Source organism: Ursus americanus, chromosome 34 (assembly GCF_024610735.1).
Source record: "Ursus americanus isolate L20-20 chromosome 34, mUrsAme1.1.p, whole genome shotgun sequence".
Classification (NCBI taxonomy): Eukaryota; Metazoa; Chordata; class Mammalia; order Carnivora; family Ursidae; genus Ursus; species Ursus americanus.
This window is the reverse complement of record NC_142160.1, coordinates 2,469,226-2,481,938: the sequence shown is the minus strand read 5'-3', so window position 1 is coordinate 2,481,938 and position 12,713 is coordinate 2,469,226. Positions and strand designations below refer to the sequence as shown.

General features: G+C 61.7%; 1 protein-coding gene across 5 annotated transcripts in view; it reads left to right on the top strand.

Annotated features, from left to right (window-relative positions):
• SEMA4D (semaphorin 4D) overlaps nt 1-12,713 on the top strand; it is a 96,092-nt gene that overhangs the window by 81,769 nt on the left and 1,610 nt on the right. For 4 of the 5 annotated variants that reach the window (XM_087858902.1, XM_087858904.1, XM_045772370.2 and 1 more), the window contains exons 14-16: nt 439-611; nt 701-744; nt 1,493-3,749. In XM_087858902.1, coding sequence (XP_087715028.1) covers nt 439-611; nt 701-744; nt 1,493-2,418 — 1,143 coding nt within the window. In that variant the 3' untranslated portion in view covers nt 2,419-3,749. Of the gene's footprint in view, nt 1-438; nt 612-700; nt 745-1,492; nt 3,750-3,963; nt 4,171-10,555; nt 10,766-12,581; nt 12,680-12,713 lie in introns of those variants that run through there. The other variant, XM_087858901.1, reaches the window with a different exon arrangement.

The following is a 12,713-nucleotide window of genomic DNA, read 5'->3' as shown; positions in this document are numbered from 1 at the left end:
CCTGGCGCCTCCTTTCCCGGCCCCGCTGGATTCGGGCACCACTCGGGCCGCCCATGCACAGCTGCTCGTGGCAGGTCTGAGATTGGGCTCCAAATTGTGCCCTTTGGCCTCTGGCGGGGCTGGGAGTGTCCGGCTGGAGGGGTTCTGTCCCCAGGAAGGGGCTGACCCCCAGCCGCAGAGGGGCTGCAGACACACAACCACACAGGTACCTGGATGGCAGGGAGGCGGGCATGGGGACTGAGGCCCAGGGGGCCGAGCCAGTACGTGGACTCGGCTGGGAGACCACACACGCTGCCTGTGCGCTCGTGGTTCTGGAAGCTCCTGAACAAGAAAACATGGGAACGTGCCCATGACCATCGTGAGGTGCGGAAGCACCTGGCGCCGCACGCACTGCGGCTGCCCTCTCACCCGCCTGCCCTCTCTGTTTCACCCCCACAGGGCAGAAGGTTTGTCTACGCGGGCTCCAGCTCGGGCGTGGTACAGGCCCCCGTGGCCTTCTGCGAGAAGCATGCTACTTGCGAGGACTGCGTGCTGGCCCGCGACCCCTACTGCGCCTGGAGCTCGGACACCAAGGCCTGCGTGGCCCTGCACCAGACGGACAGCCCCAGCAGGTACGCAGGGGACGCGGCATGCCGGCCCTCCCAGCCCGCCTGTGGGGAAGGCACGTGCGCACGCATGACTGTCCTTCCTTGTCTTGCAGGGATTTGACTCAGCAGATGAGTGGTGACACGTCCGGCTGCCGCGGTAAGTGGCTCCTCCTCGCCGTGCTGCTCCCGGGGCAGCCGGGGCTTGTGATCGTGTCGTGGTGCAGTGCTGGTGTGGCATCTCGTACGTTTTGTTTTTCTTTCTCGGAACAGAGGGCAAGTATCCGTGAGGACACGGAGGCCGACCCCGCTATCCCTTTGATTTGCAGAAAAGGGTGTTTGAAGCCCCGTAGTGTGTGTTTACTGGAAGGCACTCGGCATCCAGCCCACTACATCCACTCTCGAGACGCTGCGCTCTTGCGCTGGCCTTGGGGCCGCCTGTAGGACCCAGAACATGCTGGGAGTGGGGGGAGGGGCGGCGACAGAGGAGTCCTCGTCCCCTCGAAGGCAGCTGTGCTCTCGTCCCTGACCCGACGGCTGTCGTCAGCTGGGGCGGCTTCAGGAGGGGGTGCCGGGCGCGCTGAGAGGCCGTGAGCCCCGGAGCCACTGGCAGACGCGCGTGGTGTGCGACTCCGCGGGCTGCCGCTCAGCCTCCCGGGAACCAGGGCGCAAGACGCCATCTCTGCTGTTCGGTTGCCTCCGCGTTCCTTGTCCCACCGGGCTGCCATCTAGGGCTCATCTCTGCTGTTCTGTCACGCATGTCTTTCCCTCCTTAGTTGTTCTGGAAGATTCCGTGTTGCTCCAGTGGGTGAAACTCTTGTGTTCTCTTGTGCGTGTTGACCTCTGTAAAAGACGTGACGCAGTGAGCCGGGTTGTTGATGCTGTGCACGTTTATTTTGATGTTCCAGATAAAACTAAAGAAAGTTTCCGGCAGCATTTTTTCAAGCATGGCGGCACGGCAGAATTGAAATGCTCCCAAAAGTCCAACCTGGCCCGGGTGGTGTGGAAGTTCCAGAACAAGGCGCTCGAGGCCGAGGGCCCCAAGTACAGCCTGGTGGGCAGGAGGAACTTGCTCATCTTCAACCTGTCGGAGGGAGACAGCGGGGTGTACCAGTGCCTGTCGGAGGAGAGGCTCAGGAACAGGACGGTCCTGCAGGTGCTGGCCAAGCACGTCCTGGAGGTCCACGTGCTCCCGAGGACGCCAGCGGCCTCCACCTTGCCGGCCACCCGGCCAGAAGGGGACAGGGCCCTCCTCAGGGTGTCGACGGAGCCCACCCCAGGTCCTCCGGCCCAGACCCCGGCGGTGCGGGGCCCCGTGCTCGGGGCCGCGGCCCCACCGCCCAGCCCTGCGCCCACTGGCGTGTCCTGCAAACCCAAGACCGTCATCGACACGGTCCCCCAGGTCCACCCGGAGAAGACCATGTACCTCCAGCCCAGCGACAACCGCCTGCTCATGCCGCTCTTCCTCGCCTTTTTCGTGCTCTGCGTCTGCCTCTTGTCGTACAACTGCTACAAGGGCTACCTGCCTGGCCCGTGCCTCAAGTTCCGCTCCGCCGTGCTGCTGGGGAAGAAGCAGCCCGCCGCCGACTTCTCCGAGTTCGAGCAGAGCGTGAAGGAGACGCTGGTGGAGCAGGGCAGCTTCTCCCAGCAGAACGGGGGGCAGCCCAGGCCGGCCCTGGACACCGGCTATGAGACGGAGCAGGACACCATGGCCAGCAGGGTGCCCACCGACAGGGAGGACTCGCAGCGGCTCGACGACCTCCCGGCCCGGGACAGGCCCTTCGATGTCAAGTGTGAGCTCAAGTACGCCGACTCGGACGCGGACGCAGACTGAAGCGCCCGCGCGGAGGCCTCCGTTCACCGTTGGTCACCCGGCCCGGGGCCGTGTAGGGAGCCCGTGTCTGTGCACCTGTCTTCTGTGTCTTTTCTCTCGGGTCAAGCTTGTGATTTGGTTTCTCTTTGTCCTTTCGGAAAACGACGAGCCTTGCGTCCCGGCCTCCCGCGGTGGACCGCCGTCTGGGACATGCCCGCGAGTGGTGGCGCCGGCTCCCCTGAGCCCCGACTGCAGCGGACCCTCGCGCCTGGAGCGCCCCCTCCTCAGAGCAGCCCTTGAAAGATCATTTCATTCCAGATTGGAAATGGCATTTTTGTTTATCAGATTGGTAACTTAGCGCCTGTTGTCCAGATTGGCACGAACCTTTTCTTCCATGGGATTATTTTGTAGGGCTTTACTTTTTTGTGTTAGGTCGTTTATTTTTTAAGTTACTAAAGCAGATGTTTTAATATTTAGAAGATGTACATCTTCCAGATTCTGTTGTACGGGAGGGTAGGATACAGCTTACGTTGCTTACGATTCTCAGGGATAAACTTACTTTGGCTAAATGTGTTCCTTCCGCTTTTAGAAACGTAGACAAAACCATCTCTTGAAGCACACTTTTTTCTTTTTAATTTTATTCCTTGAGGGAAGCATCATTTTCAGAGAGATTTTCTTTCTATACTTTTTTTCCTGTTGTTTTAACTCTTTCGAGGAAGAGAGGACAGTGGGAGGCTGTCCCATGAGCCAGGTGGGCTCTCCAGCAAGGATCAGTGGAGCCGCCGGGCCCAGAGCTGAGGGGCGCGTGTCACGATCGGATGCCCACAGCCACTGCTCGAACCTCCCGTGCAGACGGACGGACGTCTGCCGGGGCGTCTTCAGCCGTCCGAACGGCTCCCGTGACTGTCGGCTTCCGTCCACAGCCGCTGCCCACCAGATGTCCCGCTCGGCTGAACAGAGCTGTCCACACCTGCAAGCGAGCTGGGCGGCGGTGGCTGGACAGGCCTGTGTCTCAACACCCCACAGAGCCACAGGGGTGGAGCCACAGGGGTGGATGGGGCCTGGCGCTGCCTCTCAAGGTGCGAACGGGCGAGACGGGTTAACCGCGGTGACGTCACACTCCACCTGCTGCTTCCCACACGCCTGCAAGAGGAGGCTCTCTTTCCGTGGCAAAGAGCAAGAAACTGGATTTCTGTGTGCCTGCGTGGACAGTGTCATCTTCAGCATGATAGGACTCGACCGTTTTGGTGTAAACATTTGTGTTTTATAAGATTTACTTTGTTTTTATTTTTCTACTTTGAATTGTATACATTTGAAAAGTAACCGAATAAATGAGAAGCTTATATCCTTGATGTGGGCACGTGATTTACTGCAGCCGGACGGCCTCCCTCCCTCCCTCCCTCCCTCCCTCCCTCCTGAGGGGCACTGTGGGGGGCGCGGGACAGGTCTTGGGACAGCCTGGGTCCCTTTCTTCTCCTGTGCTTTGTTTCCTTTCTCTGGTGTGCAGTGGGATCCTGATGACGCCTGCCTCAGTGGCCTCTTTCTTTTCTGTCCTTTGTCTCGCAGCTTCATCTATGCCCTTCCCTCCTCCGGGGTCCTCCTCCCTGTCCTGTCGGGGCCCTGGCTCAGCTTCCTCTCCCCAAAGGCCCTGGCCAGCCTCGGCCTCGGGGTCTGACAGCAGCCTGCCCGTTGCCTTGCTGCCGCCCTTCCTCAGCGACCAGGCCCAGCACGTGCATGCCCTGGGGACCTTCCACCTCTTCTGCCAGGCCACAGGTGAGCGGGGCACCTGTCGGGACGAGGGCAGGGAGGTGAGGTGGGGGGGTTAGTTGGGGGGGCGGGGACGCCTCCTCACTGCACCCTGCAGGCGGATGCCCAGCACAAAGGCCCTGTCAGCCCGGAGCTGCTCCTGCGGGGCCACGGCTCTTTCAGAGGCCAGTGTTCACTGCTGTGGGCTTCATGGCCACGGTTTCGGTGGCGAACACTCCGCTTTGCCTCCAGAGCCTCAAGGCCACCCACACGTGGGCTGGGCTTGGCCCCAGGGCCTCGGCGGACCAGTCGCCCGTTTACAGGACTAATTCTGTGTCTGCTGACAGTTTGGGGGTCCGTCTCTGTGGTATCTGAGAGATTAGCTCCAGAGCCTCCAGAAGGGACATTGTTCTCATGACTCGTGTGGTGTCGCTGAAATGCAGGACAGATTGAGAGCCTAGTGGCCCGGAGGAGTCGGGATGGGCAGCTGCATGGCCGTGGTCTCTGCTGCGCTGTGGCCAAGCCGCTGCGTGGAGGCTCCTCTGTGCCCGGAGGGGAGTAGAGCTAATGAGGAAGAAGCACAAAAGTGGTTTCTTTCTGAGGTTTTGACTGTGAGCTGCTCCGGGTGTGGAGCCGGCTCGGTGAGTCTTGGTGCGCCCCGCATGGAGCGTGGGCCGGCTGCGTGGGCCACAGGGAAAGTGGCCTGTGAGTGGGACGCTATGGGGACAGACCTTTGGGGGCAGGTCCGTGCAGCCCTGGGTCGCCTGCTCCGTGCCCAGGCTTGGTCTGTGCTGGGCCCCCCATGTGGCTCCTGGGCTGGGCGATTTCCCTGGGGCCTCCCCGAGCAGGATGTCGTCCCTGTCGCTGGGAGAACGGGTGGTCACACAACCTGGCGAGGGACCCACGGCCCCTTGCTGCAGGTGTAGGCAGACCACGTGTCTGGGAGCCGAACACTTGCAAACGTGACTCCTCGGGGCGGCTAGCTAGCGTGTGTGCACGGAGGTGCTGCCCCTGCGACTGGGGGGACAGAGACCGCAGTCAGCCAGAATGGGAAGCACGCCAGGCTTTGGGGGGGGGGGGGGCCTTGCAGGCTGACAGCGGCAGAGCTGCGGGCAGCCAGGGAGAAGGGGCGCAGTTCCCCCTTGTGGCGCCGACAGGAAGCACCGCTAGCCGAGGGGCAGAGCGTGGCACATAGAGCCACAGCACCTCTCCCGCCGCACCCCTGCCAGGGTCTAGGAGCCTGAGGGGCGTCTCCTCCTCCTGACTTTCTGCCTCCAGGCGGTGCCTCCAGAGTGGGAATTAACAGCAAGCCAGGGGCCAAGGAGGGAGACTGTGGCTGGTGGCCTCATGGCCCAGGGTCAGGAGAAGCGAGCAGCATGGAGGGGCAGCGCTCAGGGTGGACTGAGCGGAGGGACCACGGCCCCCCACGCTCCTTGCTTTCCAGGAGTGTTGGCCCGTCTAAAACCTTCCATCGTTCCACTGTGGCCCCAGTTGAGGCTGCGAGGCGGCCCAGGAAGGACCAGCCTTTCCCAGGGAGCCCACACGTCATGTTCCCTCCGAGAGGGAGGGCCGTGTGTCCCGAGGGGCCCGGGCTCTGCGTTTGTCCCCAGCAGGCTCAGCACACACCACGCACGCCGCCGCGCACGCACCACAGTGGGGCGTCCTGCCGGCAGGCATGTGTGAAGGCCGTGGCTCCGCGGGAGGGCAGCCCCGCCAGGCAGCGGCGACTGAGGGCCGGGTGCTGGACAGTGCTGGAGGGGAGGGACCCCATCCTGGTGCCCCCACCCCACCCTCCAGAACATTCACCTTAGCACTCAGCAGGCAAAGCCAGGAGGAGGCCCTCGGCAGCGGGGAAGGCCCCCAACACGGAGCAGCTCGCATCCACGCCGGGAAACCACTGTCGCCAGAGCAGTCCATCGGGCCCTCGCCCTGGGGCCGGCCCGCCAGGCTCACTGACTGCATGTGGCCATCTAGGCTTCTCTTCCCCTCAGCCCCGCCCACGAGCCAGTGCTGGCCCACCGTGCGAGCGGCTGTCCAACTATATGGTGTTCCAAAGGACAGTCTCTCTGGCCATCCTTCCCGAGTCACAGAAGGTGCCGGAACTAAAGGCCAGATTTCTGTGGGGCCACCACAGAGCTGGTGTTAACCACATCACGGTGGCCGGGGCCACGGCCAACCCAGGCGAGGTGGCCTGCTTGTGACAGGCGTGGCTCATCACTAGTGACTTGGAGGGCTTCTCTGCCCAGCCTCTTCCCTCCCTCTCCTGATTTCCCCGCGGGTGTGCATGTGTGTGCTCGTGTGTGCACACCCGTGTCCGTGTGTGCGGGGGTGCGTGTTTCTCTTCCGCACGAGGCAGGCTGCGGGCTGTGCTCTGCGGCCACGCCTCCACTCAGGGTCTGAGCCCGAGCAGGTGGAGGCTCATTCCGGATCCCGGAGCCGTTCTCCCACCTGCTGCCTGCCTCGTGCTTCAGCGATGTTCGTGCGTCTGCAGTTAGGGAAACGCTGGCCAGTCGAGGAAAGGGACTGAGGTTGGCACAGGGTCCATGTTTCACTTTTCTAAGACAATGAATCCGTGCTCTTCGCGGCCGGAATTCGGATTAGCACCATCCATGGCGGTATGTGGGCGCGTATACACGGACAGGGAGATGGTAGCGAGTGACCTGGGCACGCCCACGTTCCCGCATGTGCAGACCGTGCGTCTGCGCCTGCGGGATGGAGCTCCGGGACTAAAGGAAAGCAGAGCAGTGTCTGCCCCTCAGGCCCCACATCCCTGATGTCGATTTAGGCCGCGTCATCTTTAAAGCTAAGAACGGATTCTCTGTACTTTAGGGGACACTTGGCTGCTCGGGGTTTTGATGGCCTTTTATGTTTAAGCCATGATGTTGGCCATCAGAGCCCTTGAGGCCCCAGGCGCCGCGAGGGCCGGAGAAGGTGCGCAGCTGAGATACCCCGTGAACACCTGCGGTGACCATCGGTGCCGGTGTGTCTTCCGGGGTGGGGGCTCCAGAAAGGCCACGGCTGCGTTAGGGCAGGCTGTGGAGGCAGCCAGCTCGTGAGCTGGTCATGTCCCAGAAGGGCTGGGACCCCTCTGTGGGTGGGCAAGGCCGATCTGTCACCTTGCTGGGGCCTCGATCCTCAGCAGATTTGCTGGGGTCTTTCTCCATGGGGATCATCCACGTGCCTTTACAGAGCAGTCCTCGAGTGTGGGACAGTCCCCTGCGCCTGGCACCCCGTGAGGCTGCGCGCCTGGGCTCCTGCCCTCCCACCTCCCCATGGTGGAGTCTGGAAAGCATATTTGGTCACATGTGCCTCCAGGAATTAGGACCTGGATATTCTGGGGGTCACTCTTCAGCCAACCACAGGGCACTGGCTGCTCTGTGATGACTTGGGGGCACTCGGAGAGGGCAGGCTGGTGAAACTGGAGCAGTGGAGACCCCTCTCCCCAGCCAGGTCCTGATTTCTGTGCAGTTGTGGCCCTGGCCATGCTGGACACCGTCCAGCCCTGGGGTTCGGGTGTGAGCGTTTCCCCGCCCCCACTAAGGTGCGTCCAGGAGCTCGCGGGAGGCCCAGGGCATGAGCCAGAGACGGGCTGGCCCCAGGGTCACAGTAAATCACATGCATGGGGACACCTGGAGGAAGGCTTGCCAAGTGGGGACACCAGTCACAGATGTGGCCTGAGGACTTGGAGTGGGCCCCATCATACTCCCCTCCAACCCGGGGCTCGCAGGACCCTGCTTCCAGAATCGGGTGTCCTCCCTTGGGGAGAGGCCACTTGCTCTGAGGGGCTCTGGTTTTGTCACAAAGTAAAATGAGCTCTGCGCCCACGAGTCCCCAGTGAGCTGGCGTGAGGCTGGCATGGGGCAGGCTGGAGCCAGCGGCCCCTACACCCCATTGACCCCGAGGTAGGTGATGGAACCCAAGGCCAGCGGAGCCATCCCAGGCCCAGGAGAGGAGCTGCATGCCCGGGGCTCAAGGGCCTGGCCCTTTGGGGCTGCACAAGGCCCCTGGGGTACGGGGGTGCAGCCTGCTGTCTGGGCCCACGTGGTGGGGTGTGGGCTGTGCTGACGGGTTTTAACTCTCATTTTGCCTCCTTGTTCTCCTCTGCATTCAAAAGGAGCTGGATAGCTTTAAAAAAAGAGTAAGTAGAATGTAAGTATCCCTTTAACATTTTTAAAGCTTTACTCTGGCTAAACACACACTTGAAGATTTAACTGTGAAGCTTTTCAGGACCAAAGGGCACACGGTTTGCGTTCCACCCATGCCTCCCCGCCCTGCAGTGTGGTCAGCCCAGCATTTTGCTCCTTCGGGTCCCAGCCATGTGGCTTGGGGCGACGATCTGGCACCGGCTCAGGCCACCCCAGTTTTTTGTTCCAGGGTTGGCCATGAGAACCTTCTAGAAGCTCTGTAACCCATCCTGGTGGCTCCAGTCCTGTGTAGGTCTCCGCACACGTCACCACGGGACAGTCAGGGGTGAGGGTGCACCCAGGCTCTTTGGAACGGACTTCAGTGTCTGTTCACACACAGCCCCGCTTCCCTGATGACCGTGCCTCATGAGAATCCCTTTCTAAACAGGATTCTGCCACCAGGCCGACCGTCAGGGAGCAGCCACGCGGCCCATGCTTTCATGAGGCGGTCCCAGCAGTTAGAGGAAGGGTCTGTGCCTGGCTGACGGGCAGCTGGCAGGTGTAAGCAGATACGCACGTGTGTGGGGACGTGTGATACACGATGGGTGGAGAACAAAACACTTTGGAAAAACAAATTACAGCAACAGAATAAGAACCGAGAAATCCTGCACAGAAAACAAGAGAAGACACGTCTCCGCAGCCGGCATGACCAACAGGCTGGTGTATGAAACACTTCTGAGCAAATCCTTCCAGAATTTTCTTGACGTCTACAACACATTTCTTTCCTAAGAGTACCTTGCTGTCCTCACCAAAGCAGCATTTGTCGTAGTGGATCTGGATTCAAGGAACGCATGAAGAGCAGGACCGCAGCGTGCGCGGGTCTGCCGTCTACAGGGAGCCGCCGCCAGTGTGACGGCCGTTTGTAGACCTTTTCTCTGGGCGTCTACGCACACGTCTATGCCAGTGAGCACACCTATACTGACCTCATCTCCTCCTCTGACACGCTGGCATTTCCCTGTGTTGACTGTCGTCTCCAACATGACTCACAAATGACGAGGCTTAGGAAGGTCTTCAAGACCGAGGAGTACGTGTTTTGCGTTCCATCTGCAGTCCCTGCCAGGTAGCCGTCACATCATGTCATGTCACATCTGTGACCCCAGGTCGTCCGTCTCCAGCTTCTAACGGACACAGCTCTGGTGGCCGGTCCGTGTCCGGATCCTGGCCTCAGAGTTCAGTCGTGGGACTGTCTGGTCTGAGACTCTGACCCTTCCTGGGGAGGAAGGCTCTCTGGAGACCCCGAACGCAGCACATTGCTTATGAAGAGACCGAAGGTGGAAGGGGCCACACAGGTCACGCGGGAATCCATGTGAAGGTCTTCGAGCTTGCCCTCAAGCCAGCCGTGACAGAAACCGCTCTGCACCACCTCACCCTCCCCGCCTTGTGCCACCCGCCTTGCCGCGCGCTCGTGCCGCTGCGCACGTGCCCAGTGCTGTGGCTTTGTGTCCTGGGTTTAGCCCTTTGGCTGCAGGTTCTTTCCCTGCTCGGGGAACTGCAGCCACATACAGACGTTGTCCTTCCTCTGCTGACCGTCCTCCACGACACCGCAGCTGAGGTCATCCCCAGGTTCAGGGGCAACTAGATAGAATCCTGCTCTGAGAAACAGATTCTCAGGCAGGCAGGGCTGGCTCTGGGTTGGTTCACAGCCCAGCCGCTGGTGCCGTCCACACCTGGCACAAGCAGAGAGGAGGGCGCAGCAGGGACAGAGGGGCCTTCAGCCTCGCTCAGTGCCCTGACACCCGTCCCGACCCCTTGGGAGTCCCCGCGGAGGCAGAGCCTTTTGTCAGAGGTGGTGGTGGCAAGACCAGGGCAGGAGATGACGTGCCCAGGCCCAGACCCTCTGTGCACAATGGACACCTGCCCCCAGAGCACAGCCACCGGGCCCTCCGCGGGCAAGGGAAGGGGGGCGCTGCCCCGACGGCCTAAGCAGGTGCTCCGGGGCGACAACCAGCCATACAGGTGTGCTTTGAAAACAGCGCCTGAGGTTTATGGAGCAGGGAGCCCAGGGGTCAGTGTGCGGACCTTTCTCCCAGGGACCCTAAGCAGGAACCACCCCCTGGGCCTCCTCCAGGAAAGATAAGGACGCGGGTGAACGCTGCCCTGTCACTTTGTCCAGCGTGGACAACAAAGGCCTCTAACCTGGGCAGCTCCACACTGCTTATCCCCACCAGGGCAGTTCCCGCGGGTCCTGAACGGGGGACGCTGGGTGGAGATGGTCTCTGTGTCCCCAGGTCCTGCGGACGTTCACTTCGTCTGGGAGAAGAATGGCCGTGAACTGGAGACGTGTGTCCCCACGCAGACCCACACGCTGCCTGATGGCAGGACCCATGTGCTCAGCTGGCTGCGAGACGCCATCGGAGAGAGCGCCGAGTACCGCTGCTCCGTCCTCTCCTCCGCAGGCAACAAGACCTCCAGAGTGCAGGTCACTGTCCTGAGACACGGTAAGTGGCGCGGCCCTGCCCCCTGCCGCGCTCCCGCGGGGAAGCGCAGCGCACGGTACACGGCCAGCCTCCCTGGTGCTTCCGCCTCATCCACACCCCCCCCCACTCCTGCCACGTCTCACTCTGGGTTTCTGTTTGGCGGGGCTGGGAAGTCCGCGTTCTGAGAGCCCGAGCCCCCTGCTCTGTCTCCACACTGAGAGGAGCTGGCCGCGTACAGTTCTGGAGCTGGAGTCTGCCCCACGTCTGCCAGCTCCACGTGCCCTGCGGGTGGCCTCCCAGGACCGCCGCCCGCATGGTGCACACTCACGCCTCCGTGTCTGCAGGCCTGGCTGTGCCCAGGCCACGGCGAAGCCTGCCCCTCATCCCCGGGAGATTTTCCTCAACACGTATCCACTCTGCTCCGCTTTACGTCCTGTGCTCTTTCTGGAACTATGCTCCCAGACACTAGACTACTTGGCACGGTTCGGAGCAGGGAGGGGCCCCGGGAGCCATGCTTCTGCTTCCAAACAGCCCGAGGGAACGTGCATTCCACAGCCTACCCCAGCAGCCAAGCATCTCTGAGAGGGTGTGCCTCAGTTTCCTCGCTGCTGGCCTACGATTCAGGCTTCTCGGTCTGCTCCGTCCCCACCAGTGCCTCTGCTTTCAACTTCCAGGTTTTTGTGGTTCCCCTCCTAGTCTTGGTCCATCCTCGAGAATTTGCATCTATGCTTAGAGATGCTGAAAAGGCCCCCGTTCTCCTGGTGTGAGTTTGGGGAGAGAAAAAAGCTGCCAATATTCACTCCCGCCCAGAACCCGTTCTTCCCATTTCTGTAAAGCGTCCTGCCTGCCACCGTCAGGACGATCGGGATCATCACGTAAACGTGACTCACAGACTGAGATGTCCTGCAGAAGTCACGAGAACGGCACTGTCGGCAAACAGTCCGGAGAACACTCACGGTACCCCTGCTCCCGCCCCAAGGTCACCCAGCGCACCAGCCTGACAGCAGCAGGGCCCAACACCGATTGCGGGCAGTTCTACCCGAGTCACGCTACGCACTGCACGCACACGAGGCGGGCAGAGACACCAGCACAGTTGGGACAGCGCAGCATCTGCTTGCCTGGCCAGCCTGCCGTGTCTCCTGAAGCTGCGGGGGGACTAGAGGACGCAGGGGTTCTTGCAGGATGGGACCCCCCGAAGGCGCCTCTGGAGTGCTCACCCCAGCCCCGTGGCCACCCAGGGAGCCCAGGTCTGCTCGAGGAATGAGTTCTGCTTTGTGTCTCAGGGCTCAGGTCCCTGGCACCCATTTCTGAAATTAGCAACGTGGGCCATGGACCAGGGACGAAGCTGTGTCTGTGTTCACAAGGACAAAGTACGGCTGTCAGGCCTGTGCCATCCTGACAGCCCCACATGTAACTCGCTTCCGAATCAAGCTCCCACGGCAGGCTCCGTAGAGCAGATAGCAGCTGGACGTAGGGGGACACCAGCCTGGTGAGCTGCACGGACTCCTCGGCCTCACTTGGGACAGGCCTCCCAGGGAGGCAACACCAGCCTCAAGGTCTCAGCCTCAGCCCCAAGACGTGAGGAACTACCCCCTCTCTTGCCTGAGTAGAAAATTCCACTAAGACGAGGACAGGGCCAACAGGACCTTGGGCAACAGCCGCTACTGGGGCTGCTGACCGTGGAAGCCCCCACAACCAGGAAGGCAGGCTTGGAGAGGGGAACACCTCACCCAAAACGTCGCTCTCAGAATGGCCTCTGGATGGTGCAGACCCGGGGTGCCATCAGGGCCTGCAAAGCTGACACCTGGCGTTGCCCCCTCCCCTCCTTGTCTTGCAGAAGTGACCCACCAGGAGCAGTGGACCAGAGAGCTCGCCGCCTGGAGGGCTGTGGCCGGGGAGCATGACCGCATGATGCGGAGCTGGAGGAAGGCGTGGGTACGTGGCCGGGCCGACGGTGGGCAGGGACTGG